General features: G+C 37.9%; 4 protein-coding genes across 11 annotated transcripts; 2 read left to right on the top strand and 2 right to left on the bottom strand.

Moving 5' to 3' along the window:
• Positions 1-7: 7 nt before the first annotated feature.
• LOC143372926 (uncharacterized) lies at positions 8-2,605 on the bottom strand. Of its 7 annotated transcripts, none has more exons than XM_076819596.1 (4): positions 2,475-2,493; positions 1,794-1,906; positions 1,386-1,589; positions 8-1,228 (listed from the first exon to the last, which is right to left on the bottom strand). In XM_076819596.1, exons 3-4 carry the CDS (start codon positions 1,587-1,589, stop codon positions 326-328), a joined length of 1,107 nt encoding a protein of 368 aa, XP_076675711.1. In that variant the 5' UTR covers positions 1,794-1,906; positions 2,475-2,493; the 3' UTR covers positions 8-325. The 7 variants fall into 7 exon arrangements, with proteins under 7 accessions (XP_076675711.1, XP_076675709.1, XP_076675707.1 ...); XM_076819594.1 differs by lacking the exon at positions 2,475-2,493 and adding an exon at positions 2,216-2,360; XM_076819592.1 differs by lacking the exon at positions 1,794-1,906 and having other exon boundaries at positions 2,475-2,605.
• Positions 2,606-3,570: 965 nt separating this feature from the next.
• On the top strand, positions 3,571-6,331 carry LOC143372981 (transmembrane protein 39A). Of its 2 annotated transcripts, none has more exons than XM_076819697.1 (7): positions 3,571-4,098; positions 4,180-4,319; positions 4,364-4,477; positions 4,838-4,947; positions 5,344-5,596; positions 5,737-5,944; positions 6,062-6,331. In XM_076819697.1, the coding sequence occupies exons 1-7, from the start codon at positions 3,772-3,774 to the stop codon at positions 6,314-6,316; spliced, it is 1,407 nt and encodes a 468-aa protein (XP_076675812.1). In that variant the 5' UTR covers positions 3,571-3,771; the 3' UTR covers positions 6,317-6,331. The 2 variants fall into 2 exon arrangements, with proteins under 2 accessions (XP_076675812.1, XP_076675813.1); XM_076819698.1 differs by having other exon boundaries at positions 4,379-4,477.
• A 2,694-nt stretch (positions 6,332-9,025) lies between these two features.
• LOC143372922 (uncharacterized) lies at positions 9,026-13,047 on the top strand (the record flags this gene model as incomplete). The annotated part of the gene is made up of 9 exons (XM_076819577.1): positions 9,026-9,252; positions 9,455-9,739; positions 9,841-10,114; positions 11,054-11,255; positions 11,371-11,555; positions 11,678-11,873; positions 11,959-12,171; positions 12,332-12,571; positions 12,722-13,047. Coding segments are annotated over 9 exons (1,971 nt in total), but the record flags the coding sequence as incomplete, so codon positions are not given.
• Positions 12,770-16,108, bottom strand: LOC143372928 (chymotrypsin-2-like). The gene is made up of 5 exons (XM_076819603.1): positions 15,966-16,108; positions 15,662-15,812; positions 14,434-14,683; positions 13,923-14,063; positions 12,770-13,411 (listed from the first exon to the last, which is right to left on the bottom strand). The coding sequence occupies exons 1-5, from the start codon at positions 16,015-16,017 to the stop codon at positions 13,175-13,177; spliced, it is 831 nt and encodes a 276-aa protein (XP_076675718.1). The 5' UTR covers positions 16,018-16,108; the 3' UTR covers positions 12,770-13,174.
• Positions 16,109-17,126: the final 1,018 nt, after the last annotated feature.

Raw genomic sequence — 17,126 nt, forward strand, 5'->3', positions numbered from 1 at the left:
CGCTGCGGAAGCTTAAAAGTAATTTTATCCAATAGTGTTATTACATAAAAAATTATGTATGTATAATTATTTACTGTATTATGTGAAATTTCACATATATTCCAAATTAATTCACATATTTTTAATCCACCAAGTTTTTACCTCTTCCAGTATAAAACTTAAATGTAAGTCCACAAATATGTGCACAGACTTATAATAACTTACAAATATGAACTCTGGTATTTTTTACTGTCAATCATACATACATAAAATGAATTTTATAAGCAAAATCATCAGTGGAATATTTATTTATACCCTCTGTATATATTCAAATTGATATCCACATTTATATCTCAATTGCACTGGTTAATCCGTCGTTACTTTCATTTTTTATAGGAACAATGCTATTTGCATTAGGCATTAGCTTAATATCAGTAGTAGGACTCAGTGTTAAATTATTAAATGAATTTGATGGTGCGATATTGTTAAAATTCACTGCGGGGCATATTGCTTGCCTTGCGTTGTTTTCACATTGATTAACGCCACTGCTAGTATACACAGTGTGCTTCTTCATGTGAGTCGTTAAATTTCCACTATGATAAAAGTCCTTTCCACAAACTTTACATTGAAATGGCTTTATTCCGGAATGTATCCTTTCGTGTATCGATAAGTTGCCGCTATGTCTGAACTCCTTACCGCATATACTACATTTATAAGGCTTTACACCCGAGTGAGTCCTTAAATGCGTGGATAGATTTCCACTGTGGCTAAATGTTTTCCCACATATTTGGCAACCGTAAGGCCGTTCACCAGAATGCGTTCTCATATGAATAGCTAAATTCCCACTATGCGTAAAACACTTTTCACATTGATTACATTTATAAGGCCGTTCTCCGTTATGCGTCCTCATGTGTATAAATAAATTACTTTTGTGCCCAAACTCTTTGAAGCATATTTCGCATTGGCATTTAACTTTCCTCTCTACGCTCGCTTCGGAAGAGCCTTTAGCTGGCCTTCCAGGACGGTTAGACTTTATTGAAGGTATCGACTCCGAAATCGCCAGCATTTGATTAGCAAGCTTGGATTGTTGGGCACCTTGAGGGGCTTGCGGCTGTTGAACTTTCGGAGCAATGTTTAAATGACATTGTTGATTTGTGTGATTCAGACTTGTACTTCCTTCCTGATTAATTTGAAATATCATACCATTTTGCACATAATTTGCTTTCATGTACGCTAAGGTTTCATTTTCCTAAAATATTTATATGCGTAATTAGCTTGGACAAACATTACGCTCCGTCGGTTTTACCAACAAAGTGTCGGATCGCGATTTATCAAGTAATTTATAATTTTATATGAAACTGTGTATAGCTATAAAATATAATATATGCTAAGATTATAAAACCCACTTCTGTTCGAAATAAACTGTGTTGACCATCAATTTCAGTTTTCGGTTGTATTTCAGTTGACAATTGTGCATGACCCCAAAACTGTGGTAACTGATTGTATTTGTAATCATTTTCAGTAATGAACATTGATGTATTAATCCTGCCATCAGAGTTAATATCTTCTACTCCTATACATTCATGTTTTATTTGTATAGGATTAAACATCTATATAAAAGAACATCGTTTAATCAACAATGTTTATATCATAAAATTTAAAAAGGACTCTGCTGAAATCATTACTCTCTCGAAGTGAAATTAGGAAAGCTTTACTTTAAAGGGAAAAGAATTTTTGATCAAGACATAAACTGCTGATATTATAATAAAATTGTTCGAGAAATGAATGCCCACTATTTGTAAAAAAGCACCTACGTTTTTATTATAATATTCTGTAGTTATCAATCGCTATGCTACTATTTGCGTCTTCATAATTTAATCAAATATCAAGAGAATCGTGACCATGATTGATATGCACTGTCACTTCACTGTAAGTAGTTACTCGTCATTGCGCGGATATATGTACAAATGATTATTTGTAAACATTTTATGAAATATTATTAGATACGTTGAATAATATAAGGATTGTTTCTGTACTACATATTATTAAGGTATCCAGTTTCTTTGTTCCGTAACCTATATAAAGTTTTTATGCAACTAATAATGCCATCTACAAACACTACGCTGATTCGAATTGAAAGAGCTCATTGATGAGTTCAAGACGAAATAGTATATGAGAAAAAAGATAAGAAAGTAAAGAATTGAAAAATTAAGATGAAATGTAATTTCTTCAATACTTGAAGGGTATTTCTTAATGCGTTGTAGATTTATTAACACTATTTAAAAATTAATAATTCCGATAGAGTGTTCGGTTTTTATGTTCCGAAGTAGAATAAGTCCACTAAACGTATCTAGTCAGACGTGTCGACATGCTCGGGATGATTAAACAGTTTCTATGCTGTTCTGTACTTTTATAGAAGAATAAGAGATAAATTTATGTATTGTATTATAACACTGCTATAAATATTAACAAATAAACCACAAATTTGCGTTTACCTTCATATTTTCCACAACGAGCTTCATAAACATATAAATTTCTAGTGCAGGAGAATGTTAATGAAAATCATGCAGGCTTAATATCTATTAAAATCTTAATTACATAGTTAAAAATCTATTTTAATTCAGTTTTATTATAACTTTTGTTTATATCCTCTTATATCAGGTGCAATTTACATAAGTTTTGCGTACAGGGTGCGCTGCGTTATAGCGGATTCGGTATCTCGCACTGACTCTGTGCTCGTGCCAGAAAATTACTTGGATTGGTTGATTCTTATAGAGCTATCTTCGACTCTTTCAGATACAACCAATCCAACTCGAGATCATTTTCTGGCACCAGCACTGAGTCAGTGCGAGATACCGAATTCGCTATTAGCATCCCTGCTGCACCGTTCTAAAGGTCTAAACCGAGTTTAAGTTGGTTTAGCTTTTCCGCTTGATGCTGAAAGTCACGTGGACCGATCGGTACATGTGATCACGTGATTGGCTTTGACGCTCAAAACGAGCGTCGAGCATCAACATGAAATTGCACCTTTACGATGTTTTAAAGATGTCAATTGTTCGTCCGTTTTAGGTCTGAACGGGCATCTTTAGACGTCTGCGTGCTATCTGGGAAAAGGAACGACGAAGGGCGAGGACCGAAAATATCGGTGCTGAGCACCGTCAGCGACGGCGCCTACTTTTTAAGCACCGTTCTCAACGTAGTTATGTTGATTTCGATACCATTATGCTTCCATTCGAATCCTCAATGCATTTTCTAAGTGCTTGGAAGTGATGTTAAAAATCCAAGTCTGTGAGGATACATGTCTGTCTCTATTGTACCCAGAACAGAACTTACAACTTACAACTGCTGTATTGTATTTTTTTGTTTTCCTGTGTATTCCTAACACACAGGATGGCGTTTCAAGCATTTCGCTTATATTGCCCAACGAACGATAGTCCACATTTTTTTCCTTTTTCCCTCCTCTCTCCTTCGGGTCCCAGCAGCAGCGACGCACCGGGAGACAACAAAGTGGTCGGGGTCACCCATCTTTCCCCAGTACGCCGCCCCGTGGTGATTAACTTTCGGTGATTTCACGGGAACCGGTGTTTCAATCACGGCCATGGCCGCTGGTATAACTGCTGTAAATTTCAAGTTATTTGAATCGGATCAGAATCCTGTACACATTTATTTATATTTCTACCAAATTCACATTGCTTGTATATTTGGAGAAGGCATGTACTGAATTAACGATATATAAAGGCAATGGCAAACCTTTATTTGGAAAAGACCAACTGAAATGTAAGTTTGTACACTATGCCCGGTGGAAGACGCAATGCTGCTAGTCGGAATGGTCAGACTAAATCTCAAACTGGCTTTTCTGGATCTGCAAATGTCGCCGTTCGAAGCAACAGCGGAGAGAGAACAGTCGGGAATTGCATGGATGATAAGAAGTCGGAAGAATTCTGTGGAATAAAGACACTGGTACCGAAACATGTGCCTGTACCAGTTGTACCTATGGATAGTCATTTAACGTTCGAAGCTTTATCCCTGATCGTGTCAATTATCGCAGCTTCTTTGCAAATGCTTAATTTATATAGAACTGTGTGGTGGTTACCTCATTCTTATAACAATTATAGTATGGTGCGTTACTCGAATTGCTATGTTTACATTGTATGTTCAATATCATGCGTTCTTCAATCTACATAACTTTAATCGTTTCAGAACTTTTATTTAATAGATCCTTATCTGCTCATATTTATTATAACTATGGTTACACGACAATTTATTTATTCCTTAATGCGTCGGATTATTGATATTTCGTCACCAGTTCGTTGGTTGCTTGCTGCTCAAAAAATTATGAGGTATTATCGTGGATTATATAACTATGTGTGCAGATAATGCATAGAATATTATTTTTCAGGATAACTCTCTTAATCATTGTGATGAGTGTACTGTGTTGGTGTCTCTACCACATGGCCGACAGACATAATTCTATGAAGATTTTCTACTTATGTTATCCGTATGTATTATCTTCTCAGAATCATTCTGTGTATTCAGAATTCGATATAACAAATAATATACAGTGGCAGACTGGGTCTAAAAATATTGGTTGCTAGGAGACAAAGGGGGGCCCACCCACAACTACATGGTTATCATTTAATTTTTATAAAAAATAAATGAAATTTTTAAAAACTACATAAGTCACAAAATGTACGATTAAAATTTTTGTGACATAAATATATATTATTTAGTAATACAGTGTTTAAGGGGTCCCACAAGGTCCACTTGCCATCAGGCAAGCTAACACCCTGGCCAGTCCGCCACTGGTAATATAAAAATAAACACAGAAGCATTGTTTATTCTATGTACTTTGTTTCAGATGTCTATCTGTATATTTTGTAATGTTTGGTCTGAGTGCTGCTCCCTTCTTCGATATTTCAACAGCACCTCTATATAGTAAAGATGAGAAGAAAACAAAATACCTGATGGGTAATTTCCATTCCCAGTAACATCTTAAGTAAAGTGACCAGATATTTTCTGTTCCAATGCGGGATAGCAAGCAAAAAAAAAGGGTTAACAGATCCGTGAGGAGATCTTTTCCATAGTTTATTAAAGCATTTGCAATATATTTAAAAATACATACTTGTGATTATAAAGTGATACATTGAAACGAAATTAAAAATATTTCTTTTTTCACAACAAAAAATGTAGAGGAAACAGTAACTTTATGCCACTGCGAAAATGTAAAAGATTACTTATCCAATCCGGGACACTTTGCGGGACACTTTTCAGTGCGGTACAAAGGGCTCAAATGCGGGACGTCTGGTCACTTTAATCTCAAGAGATCATACCTTTAATTTACAATGGTCGTTTCTTTTTGTACAGATAAACCTTTACATAATTGCTCATTGAATGCGTCGGCAATCAGAGCCGAAGTCTCAACCTTGAGGTCTGACTTCAATCGCCGCCTGAAACGAGCTCTGTTTGCATCTTCTAGTAGCGCTTACGTATGTGGCATTGCACCTATCATATTTGTACCGCAGCATTTACATTTCAATGTTTCATGGGTCGTACAACATGTCATTATGTTCTGGCTCGGAAGAATAAGTACCCATTTCTCTCAAGCTTATCCAGTGAGGTTCGTATTTGTGTAACTAACTTGTGGGGAGCCCTTTGTTAAATAAAGTGTGCATGCATTATTATTTAGCTGATTCGGAACGTGAATGGTGTATTAAAAAATTCATTTCCAGAAATCTGATGAATACCCTAATTATTTAGGTACTGTGATGTCTTACATAGAGCAGCGTTACATCTAGGCCGATGGGTTAAGATTGAAAACCGAAATAATCATACTTATGCGCAAGCATGGAATGATTCAGTTCTGTGGCCGCACGGTTCGATAGTTAGGCACAATAAGGAAGTTTATCGTTCGGAGGGGTTGTGTACCGTGGCAGAACCAGGAAATTCAAATCATTACAAATTTCATGTACGTTACGCGGATACTCGCTTATCTTATTACTGATTATTATCGTACTCTACACGATTACATCGCAAAAATGATCGTACTTTAATTTACACACACTGTCTTTATTATTTTATACAGGCCTTATTCAGTAATCCCACAATGTTGCTCTGTTCATTGTTGGGTCTACAACTACTCCTTGTGGGTGGACAGTTGTTTGTTTTACTACGCACAACTGATTGGTATCAAGTGCTATCGATAACGCTACTTCTTGTCATCAACTACTACACTTTATTTAAAATAACTAGAGATTACCTAATTTGCTGGAAAGTGTATCATGCTGAGCAAATTATACAAGAAAGATCTCAAATGTGTTCAAATTCTGCCATTCAATAAATATGCTAAAACTAATGTGTGGAAGATTATTTTTCCTCATCTACATTTTCAAATCGCCTCTGAGTCATACAACTGATAAGATCTCATTGAAAAAGTGCATAAATTATTCCCGCAAAATACATTCCTAAATAAAAAATACGAGCATGTATTTGGTACAGACGTCACATCTGTTTCAACCATTTCGGGAGACTGATAATTACTATTTTATAAGCAAAAACATTGTAAATATCGAAGGGAAAAATAGTAATTCTGATTTTATAAAAAAAAATTTTTTTGTTCAAATAGTTACATTTATGTGGATTAGCAAGGCATAATAAACTGGGACACATTTTGTGACCCCCAAGTTTACCGTTCGAAAGTTTTTAGACGACAAACACACAAACACTTTCTGCTTTATATATTTCGATTTAAATTTCATGCAAATCGGTGAGGGAGGCCAACTTCTAAATAATTACTACAAATTTATCAATGTTCTACTATTATTCTATGTACTTTTGGAGGTGTATCACAAAATATAGAGCCTGGACTAATTCTCGATGTGATATTTGCAATTATTTTGTTTATATTTAATTAGTTATCAATTTCCTAATACAGTTGGAACAAATGTGACGGCGTCTTTAGTACACACTCTGGTTTTTCAATGAATTATGCATTTTCTTTTTTATAGAAAATGAAATCCATACTGCAGGATGCAAACAATTTATAAATAAAATAGTCTTTACACCGTTTCACATTTTGCACGCGCACTTTTTTCGCGGGTGTTACCGATTAACACTAAAAAGGTTTATAAACGAATAGCTTCATCAGTACCCTATTTGCAGATTACAGGTATTACAAATAAACTAATAAAGATTAGAGATGTATACCCCTGTATAGTTTCCAATGCACACGTTCTTTCACAGCAGACCTGATTTCCTCTAAAAATGCTGGCTGTGCAACAACTAGATTATTGAAATGCCTCTAAAAGTTATTATCGCGAATATCATTCCCTAGATAATAGTTTACTATATTCTACTCTAGCACTGTTTTAAGTCCCCTTCCAAATGTAAAGTGTCATTAACAGCTATTTTCCAATTGCGTCAACAATACCATCTTTCTTTTCGTATACATATATCATAATGACGACGTGCAAAAACGACACACGTTTCAGAGTATTGTAAAAACACTAGACTTATATAAGAAAGTGGAAAACGGAGGACGACAATTAAGCAGAATGGTCAATAATCGTTTGACCATTCATGGTAAATATTGGAGACTTGGTCTTGAATGCTACCAATTTATAGTTATGTGCACAGAGTGTTCGCGTATAATTGAATTTTTATGTGTTGCGCACACCACGAGGGAGTTCAATGCGACGATATTATTTGTAATTACGTAGAGTAAATATATGTCCGATATTCTGAATCGGCCTCGCGATACAGTCGAAGAGGATCACGAATGTTATAAAGTGGTACCTAGCCCGACACATCCCAGATGAAGCATGAGTTTATCGTGATGATGACTCTCGCTGAAATAGCGTCGAAAGAGTTCGTTCGAACGTACAGTGGCGATAGTAGTGATACGCGAGGCGCGGATGCGTAATTTTTTAATCAATATTACCGAAGCATATTTGACAGGTTGCATAAAACACATCGCTTAAAGTACGTAGTTTGTGTCACAAGTGGCGATATGTATAATCACAAAGGCCGCCACGCGCCTAGTAATACAAAATTATAACGTACGTGTTTAACAGCCTTCACACGCGTTATAATGGGCGTACATAATGGGCGATTGCCCTATTAATGCCAACAATAAATTTCATGAAAAGGACAACAGAAATTGCATTTGATAAGTATGTCCACCTGCGCATCGAGGAAACTGTTCAAATAATCGGTATGCCCTCACCGCTATATAAGAAGAAGAACCAAATCCCAACGTGGAGTAGTCGTATTATTTCGCAATCAAGATGCGGGTTTTAAGCAGCATACTTCTATGTGCCACGTACATTATCACAGGTATGAATTCTTTTTCTACTCTTTCTGCACTTATATATGCAATAGATTAGAATAAAAGAATACTGTTAATAAAGCGAATTCTCAACTGCCACTTTATTATTACTTGTCGACTACCAAGGGCGGATTTCAATATAGGCTAAGTAGACTGTAGCCTAGGGCGGCAAAATTTCGGCGAAGGAAATTGAAAAAGGTTTAATCGCAAAGGCTTAAGATTTTTTTTTATGCAGCAGATTATCAAACTCACGCGTGAGTTGTCGTATTGGATTGATTTTAAAATTGCCTCAACTCTTTTAAATTAAAATTTTCAAATCCGCCCCTGTTGACCTTAAATTAGGTAACGATTTTTTGGGAGGAGGGGGTTGCGAATTTCTTACGTTTTCTTAGAAAGGGGGTGGAAGGAGTCGGGTAGCATTTTACGTAATATTTTTTAACGTACTTTTTAATACGAGTAGCCTAAAACACGATGCTCCATCGCACACACGTGACACAGTTAAATGAGTTATATGAACCTTTAAAAGAATTTTAATAACTGGAAAAATCAACGTGCAAGATATTACGTAAGGAAGGGGGTTGGAATGTAAAATCTTACGAAGTCTAATACTGGGGGAAGGAGTGGCTAAGAAATCGCCAAAATTATCCTTACGTAATTTAAAGACGGCCCCTGTAGAATTTCTACATACCTGTCCTACGAAGGAGATGTCCCGTCATCTATTAAATTTCAGTAGTAGCTGATTGCAAGCCCCGCTCAGACATATTAGCTGGATATGTACCTGGTGTCAGCGGTATACCGCCCATTGACCCGGATGATTGTTCGACTGCTGTGATTCGCAAAAATCCCGGTCTATCCAATACCCTCGAGTGCGCCCGTACATGTCAGCTTGGCGAGCCGCCGAAGACATGTTATCACGAATTCGTCATTGAACGATACCCAATCAACGGCCGGTAAGTATCTCCAAGGAATTTCGAGTCTGTGATCGTAACAGATCCCTACTTACTTAAGAGACTAGATTTGGGAGACTTCAATGCCTCCACCTCGCAACGGAAGAGCACGTTCCAGTGCCACTTTAAAACTTAAATATTCTACTTAGTAACTAGGCATAACCACAGCGACAAAGCTACACTGAATTTTATCCTTTCCTTTAAGCGCGTGCGATTTATGCGCGTCCAATTTCACCAATCAAGTCTGCCCGAATTGCCAGTGCGTAATTGCCAACGGAGTGGATCGTATGGCTTTAACTGTGAACAGAATGCTACCAGGTCCAACTATACAAATTTGCAAGGGTGACAAGCTCGTGATCGATGTCGTGAATAAAGTGAAAGAGATTGATTTAACCATCCACTGGCACGGGATTTTCCAACAGGACGATCAATATTTCGATGGGGTGCCCTATCTAACCCAGTGTCCGATCCATGCTGAGAATAAGTTTAGGTAACCAACGAGTCTTATCGTGGAATACGCGCAATGAATCGTATCGTTGAGTTGTAAGGAGTTTCGCGAATTGTTTAGACTTAACGAGATATTTCACACAGGTATCAGTTCCGCCCGCAAAATAGTGGCACCCACTTCTGGCACGCTCACACGGGCGTACAAAAGTTGGACGGCGTTACCGGAACTCTGATCGTTCGGGAACCAGCGGAGAGGGAGCCGAATGCACACCTGTACGATTTCGATCTAGTAAATCATGTGATCCATATCAGCGATTGGATGAACGAATCAGGTGACGAACGATTCCCAGGCCGCAAGACCGGTATCACAGGACAGTTCCCTGATGGAGTTCTGATCAATGGGAAAGGACAGCTTTCGGTAAATAGGATTTTTCAATCAGCTTTTTAATAATACTGTTACTTACGGACGAGAGAATGAAATGACGTCTATAGGTAAGAAGAAAAAGTGAGGGACGTATCGTTTGGAGTCTGACCCGTCGTGGTCAGACGGGGTGTATCGCACCCTAGTATATGTTTCTGCTAATATTTCTGTAAATTTATAGTGAGTTTTTTTGTGAATTTTAACAAAAAGAATCGCTTTTATCCACAACTATTTTTTCAAATACAAATGTTAACATGTCGAATTTTACATTTTTAAAGAAATACTAAGAGAGCATGGTTTTATGAGTATTAAAAATGTACAAGTATCACTCAAAAGTTAAAAGATTCAAGAATACGACAATGGTAGGACAGGGTGTGATATACATCGATTTTGATGAGCCTTGGCACGATGAATCTATACCCGAAAATAAGTAAATAGGTGTCCGAGCGTTTAAGCCAATCGCAGAAAATTTATAAAAAATTTATAAAAAAATAATTTATCCTTTTTTTAACGTGGGGAAATCTTCAAAAGGCACCCCACGCCTTCAGAGGGGAATCCCCCGGGGGCATCAGGGTACTAAGGGATTTTTACCCACTAAAACCCCACGGCTACTATGAAATGTTTAATAATTTACGTGTAAATATCTCTATTATTAACGCCTGTTATTGGCTTAAACGCTCGGACACCTATTTACTTATTTTCGACATAGATCCATCGCGTCTAGGCTCATCAAAATCGATGACTATCGACCCTGTCCTCCCCTTGTCAGACATGACGCTGGAGTACAGTGACCATGTGACCAATTTGTGATTATAAAAAGGTGAGACCACGGAGGGTTAAGATAGGAGTCTTTTTCTTATGCATAATGGGAAGGTAGAATTTTAAAAGAGTAACGAGATGGTGGTAACTAATACTAAAATTTCGTTTCTGCGATAGAACACTCAGGGAGTTTTGTCGCCCGGTGCCATTGATGTTATCACAGTGGACGCTAATTCACGATATCGTTTCCGTCTAATTAATTCGTTCTGTACTGTATGCGCTGCACAATTAACCATCGAAGGGCACGAACTCACTGTCATCGCCACTGATGGTGTGGCTGTACAACCTATTGTAGTGAATTCCGTTATTTCATTACCAGGTACGACTTGGTTGACCATTTTAAAACCAATCTGGAATTACGTTTACCATGATCAGCGCGCAGTACACATCTACGTAGAGTAACTTTCCCGTTGTTAAATGTGTAATTTCTGCAGCGGAAAGGTACGACTTTGTGATAAACACTAATCAGGCCCCTGGTGCGTATTGGATACAACTTCGGGCATTGGGCGATTGCGCGGACGAACAAATTCAATCGTTAGCTATATTGCAATACACTAATGGACCCTCGACGCCGGCCACGCCGCCGCCTAGTTACATTGGTGGGCTTAATCCAGGAGCTGTGAGTAGTTAATAACATTCTATGTACCTAACGATATAAAACCTGCAACGGTACAGTTGTTACGCCGAGAGTACCAAGTTGCCCTGCCATCCGTAACGCGAGGGATCCTCCCTTGTCCACAGAAATTGAACTCGATACAGACCGATTGCAACAATCCGGCTCCAAATGAAATTTGCATCACGCAACTGAAGAGTGCCGTGCCGCTCCCTCCAGTTCTCTTGAAACCAAAGCCGGACCTGCAGTTCTATTTACCCATAGGTCTCCACGCATATTCAGCGAATGAAGCTTTCAGACCGGGAACGTACAAGGACTTCCTAAGTGAGTCGCTCTGGATCAATATTCCAACGTATCCGCGTGTTGGCAGTCGATTCTGTTACATAATATTCTTAAATCTCTTCAACAGCCCCGGCGCCAGGCGTCCAAGTAGCTACAATGATTGACGGAATATCGTACGCTGTCCCACCTTCCCCGCCGAGCTCTCAGCTCGAAGATCTGCCTCCCTCCCAGTTCTGCGATTCTCATAATTTACCGCGAAACTGCACAGACAAGTGCGTGTGCACGCATCTGATAAAGGTCCCACTGGGCGCTGTCGTGGAATTCATACTCATCGATCAATGTACGTATACTGTAATTGCGCTAATTACGGGCAAATCATGAAATCGCACGGGTATATTATTCCACGCGACATAACGATCATTAGGAGGTGCGCGTGTCTACGGCATGCGCGCTAATCACATTGCACGTGCGGACATTATAAATCTGTTCCATCGTTGCAGTCGGTGTGCCGGACATATACCATCCCTTCCATTTCCACGGATACGCGTTCAGTGTTATCAGCATGGGTACACCTTTGGGTCCGTTCACAAGTAACAGCACCACGCTGACCATCGATTTCTTGAAGCAACTTCAGATGAACAACCAGATACGCAAGAATCTGAAGAATCCTCCTGCCAAAGACGTGATAGCCGTACCAAACAACGGATACGTGATATTCAGATTCCATGCGACGAATCCAGGTACGCGATACGTTAGCTTGCTATTTCGTTTGGCTGCCCTTGCAACCCAATATTTCTCGATTGAAAAACATCGAGACATCGGGCTGCCGTGGTAACGACAGTGCCACTTGCCACTAGTAAATGAAATCCAACGCGTTTCTCACTTTCAAGGATACTGGATGCTCCATTGCCACTTCGTTTACCATCAACTGGTCGGTATGGCTCTTATCGTGCAAGTTGGAGAGCAAAGTGATCTGCCGCCTGTTCCGAAGGACTTCCCGAAATGTGGCAATTATCTGCCACCAATTAAAATGGTATAAAAACAAATGTAATTGGTATAATCATCGTAAAAGGAAGATAGAAATTAGGATGGGGGGGGTTTAAATTCTTTCCGCATCGTGGTTACTTCCGGTAACTACTCCTACATTATCGGTGGTTTATTATCATTCGATGCCTGATTGTATAAATTGTAATTAAAGTATCTAGAAGGTATAAAAGGAGTCTATTTATTGTACTAAGTAATATACGTTTCGTTGACAATACACCTGCAATTAGTAAGAGGTGCACACGTTATAGTGTCTCTTCTTTGATTGCGCATTCGAGATTCACTAAATTGCAATGTCCTTACGAGGCCAAGTGTAAATACGACACGATCGTTGATATTGCCAGCATTAGCGCAGTCCAACTCCCTCGATGCACGTTTCCTGCACCTGTTGATTTCCTATATATTTCATTGGTAATCCAGCTTTTGTAACTATACACTCTGGTATACACGTCGGGATAGCCCAGCGCACATGCACGGCCGAACGAAACGATTCCGACTTGTACGTTGTTCACAACCAGAGGACCACCAGAGTCACCCTAAAGTAAGTAACATTAATACCGATAAGAAATCAATGATAAAACCCGGCAAGCTTTTCGCGAGACCAACAATCGCAGCGACGTCACTTTCACCCTCGACGAAGATGAAATTAGAAATATTCGCGGTTAAACAAAACAAACTGATGGGTCATAATATTTGTTCTCATCTGTTCTATGATAGAACAGGTGAATGGTGCATTATGTATAATTCGTATTATACATCTGACACTGAATGAGTCATCTGTGTAATGCGTTTTCTCAATTATCGTTTGCTTAATTCGGTATTCAATTTGTTTGACCAACTGCAGTGACGATTCATAAGAAGTGTGTGGATTGTATTTTTGATAGTGGTTGAATGACGAAGGATAGGAGAATTATCCGTGGACCAACCATGAATACGGTGACTTTACGTTTTACGAGAATGTCGGCTCCCTTTTAGTTTAATTATTGTACTATTAAAAACATTATGAACGTCCATTGTATTCCTGTTATTAATTTATAAATTACGTACATTGCAAACGCCCTTGTTTCGTCCTAAAAATGTGCAAAGATGACGTTTAGTTATAGCCGAACCGTAAACCTGCGAGCACGTAGCTTGCGATATTATAGTTACATTGAGCTCTTGCATTATATAAGGGACCGTTCCGTTTGTCTGAAACAGGAAGTATTGTTACAACAGTAATTGCATTCTACTAACATTATTGCAGAACTTGGGAGTCTCGTGTAACTCGACGAAAGTGAGGTGGTATTTGTGATTTTTTTTTCAAAGAAATGGTTCAATGGATCTTTTTGAAACTTTCAGGATATTTAATTGAACAGCTGAAGAAGTCGAGAAAATTTTGTTTTCTGTATAATAATTCGTTTATTCTAAACTGTGGAAGTGTTTCTCCCACTTGGGGTTCTAATTGTGCGCTGGTAGATTGCTTCGAATTACGTTGAAATTCTACTTCAACTAAGTTTACTTCATTCGCTTACATACTTCCAAATGTCTTCTGCGTTAATGCAAATAATTTGTCACTTACGGTTAGTCTTCCCCATCCAGTTACGATAGCACTTGTGTTTGCAGGAACGTCATATGTGAATGCAAGATTAATCGGTTGAACTTTGATACCGAATATAATATCTCTATCCACTTTTATTAGACCGATGTCATTATCGAATACAGATTCGCGGTAGGACGGGTGGCGCATCATTTCTTGGGCCTGATATGTATCTCCATCCCCGAATATACGATTGGTCCCAACGGTAATTTTGCAAACGTTGAGCAGTACGCTGCAAACTTGCGTGCTTAGATTAGTGAATTTTTATAAGCACACTTATAGCTAATGATATTATCAATGCCACTGTTTCATTTGAAAACATTTGCTTAATTTAATAATGTAGATACTTCACATTGTTTGCAAAAAGCATTTATATACTTGTAAGTCTCTCAAGCTGTTCTTTTGTTACTAATTAATTTGGCTACCTGGTAACGTTAGATATTTTTCAACACCCTTCGAATATCCACCTTAACAAGGCACTTTACATTTCTTTTATCAGGATCGCAAACAATCGACGATAAGAGCTCGTTTCAATCTATAGTAGGTTTTGGTAGTACAGTTTACGAGCAACGCAAGTCGCTGATACTTGTATCTACAATTCACAGCGGATGCTACATACTTCCTGATCTTTCACTCGCGCTTCGCTAATTTTGTGTTTTACTGTTCAAATAGTGCGTGCAATTAAGGTCACATTGGTTTATTTGCTACTTAATCAACTCGTATCGAACAATGGCGGGAAAAGCATTTTTGCGAGCAACATGTAGAAAATCATGGGGATCTTATCGTTTCAATTTTAGACCGGGCAATTGTAACTATTACAGTTTCAACTTTTTTAGAATTTCGTTTTAATAATACAAATTGGAGAAACCAGGACACAACCGTATACCATACTTATTCCTGAAAATAAATGAAAGAAGCTCACGCGCGTTTGGCAATTATTTTCCGCCGCATTGAACTGTTAGTCGACAGAGATTCGTGACGAAATAGGTAAGCTCCAGCGAATTATTCAATTTATTCTGTATCTAAGTGCTCTGATCTTATTTCCGATTGTCTTTAAGTGGACTATATAGTGTTTCGGTAATTAGAATGTAAGTTACACGAAGATATCTATTAACACTATCTATTTGTATTATATTTTGAAGATCGTGGTCGATTGTTGTCATTTTCATATTTAGCTGTAACCAAAAGTGTAGTGTTAATTGATACTTACGTGTTAATACAATGAGCAGCAGTCAATATATATCGATGGTGGATAATAGATCCCCCACAAATGTGGGAACCATGTATTTTTATTGATGCTTGGTAAGGGTACTTGCCGTCCAGTGCATTATTCCCACCAACGATACGCGTGTCCAGCGATCCTTACACAAAATACCACAAAGGACGTTGATGAAACAAGGTTAATAATTAGAATTGCAATCATAATTCATAAAACGAAGAATTTAATTCTCGAACGCCGCGCCGCGCCGTCAATTTTCGAAATATACGCATAGTGAAGGGCCAAATAAAGTTACCATTGCCGCTAACAGTCGAGCAGACCATAAAAAGTACGATCAACGCGTACATGATGACAGAAAGTGAAACCCTGTTACATTTCTGCTAATCTATATAACGCATATCTTGAATTTATTGATTAGCGTCGGTTCAGCTGTGATAAATTGACCGTAGCTTATCTGATCGCGTGTCGGTTCCCAGTAAATACGATTACGCATTACATATTTATTATTTAATTTCTAAGAATTCTGTGTGAACAGGGTCAGATTCAAAATTATAAAATTTAGAGTACCTATTAGGATTATCGCTGAATCCCTTCTTATTCAAAGGTACCAGGATAAATCAACCCTCCATTAACGTGATTAATTCGTACTGCGTCACATGGCAATCATGTTACAAGAAACTCAGAATTACACAGTAAAAATCATATTAATTCGTACCGCGTTATGTACCTATATGGAAACCACATTATGAGAGTACCACGTTATAGGAGGGTTTACAGTAGTAACAGAAGACTTATATATACATTTTCCACTAACAGTGGGTCGCAAAAGTATTCGGACACCCTTTAAAACGGAATAAGTTTTTTAAAATTTGTTCAAACGACGTGAGTTTCTTTGAGAAGCTAGAAAGATTAGTTTAGTAGGTGACGTGTTTCGCCGTTATAAAAAAAAATTACAATTGGTCGGAATAACGAAAAACATAGTGATGGTCGCTTTTTCAACTTTTTATCTGAGCCTGTGATGAGCCAATTTAGCTTCTCAAAAAAACTCAAGTCTTTTGGATGAATTTTAAAAAAGTTATTCTATTTTAAAGAGTGAGTCCGAATACTTTTGCGACCCACTGTATCTGTACATCTCTGTTTATGCTACAAACACTTTGCCTGATAAAGTCATATTATAGTTAAATTTAGAATATTGTCTTCGACACAGAGATAAGTAGATTAGAAATATACATTTTTCGCAAAATAATGAAATTTAGAGTAAGCAGAGAGAATTTATTTTATCTTTTATTTTATTTATTTAGTTAATCGGAGGCGCCTAAAACTATACAAACTTCGGCGCGCGCGTACTCGGATGAAATTCAAAGTCTTTTTTCTTGAAAACGAAACGCGATATTAAAAAATTGTATTCCATATTTTCGCCCTATTTTAGACTGTAGATTCAGCCCCAAAAGGTTTA

Source organism: Andrena cerasifolii, chromosome 9 (genome assembly GCF_050908995.1).
Source record: "Andrena cerasifolii isolate SP2316 chromosome 9, iyAndCera1_principal, whole genome shotgun sequence".
NCBI lineage: Eukaryota > Metazoa > Arthropoda > Insecta > Hymenoptera > Andrenidae > Andrena > Andrena cerasifolii.

Coding starts and splice junctions, on each gene's coding strand:
- LOC143372926 (XM_076819592.1), bottom strand. CDS start 2,507: ATGTTTATGAAGCTCGTTGTGGAAAATATGAAG. Junction 1,590..2,474: donor TCGTTGTGGAAAATATGAAG/GTAAACGCAAAT, acceptor TCTTTTATATAG/ATGTTTAATCCTATACAAAT. Junction 1,229..1,385: donor ACAGTTTATTTCGAACAGAA/GTGGGTTTTATA, acceptor TAAATATTTTAG/GAAAATGAAACCTTAGCGTA.
- LOC143372981 (XM_076819697.1), top strand. CDS start 3,772: ATGCCCGGTGGAAGACGCAATGCTGCTAGTCGGAATGGTCAGACTAAA. Junction 4,099..4,179: donor CTTATAACAATTATAGTATG/GTGCGTTACTCG, acceptor TAATCGTTTCAG/AACTTTTATTTAATAGATCC. Junction 5,945..6,061: donor CAAATCATTACAAATTTCAT/GTACGTTACGCG, acceptor TATTTTATACAG/GCCTTATTCAGTAATCCCAC.
- LOC143372928 (XM_076819603.1), bottom strand. CDS start 16,017: ATGTACGCGTTGATCGTACTTTTTATGGTCTGCTCGACTGTTAGCGGC. Junction 14,684..15,661: donor GCTGCTCATTGTATTAACAC/GTAAGTATCAAT, acceptor GCAAGTTTGCAG/CGTACTGCTCAACGTTTGCA. Junction 14,064..14,433: donor CTGGATGGGGAAGACTAACC/GTAAGTGACAAA, acceptor TTCCTGTTTCAG/ACAAACGGAACGGTCCCTTA.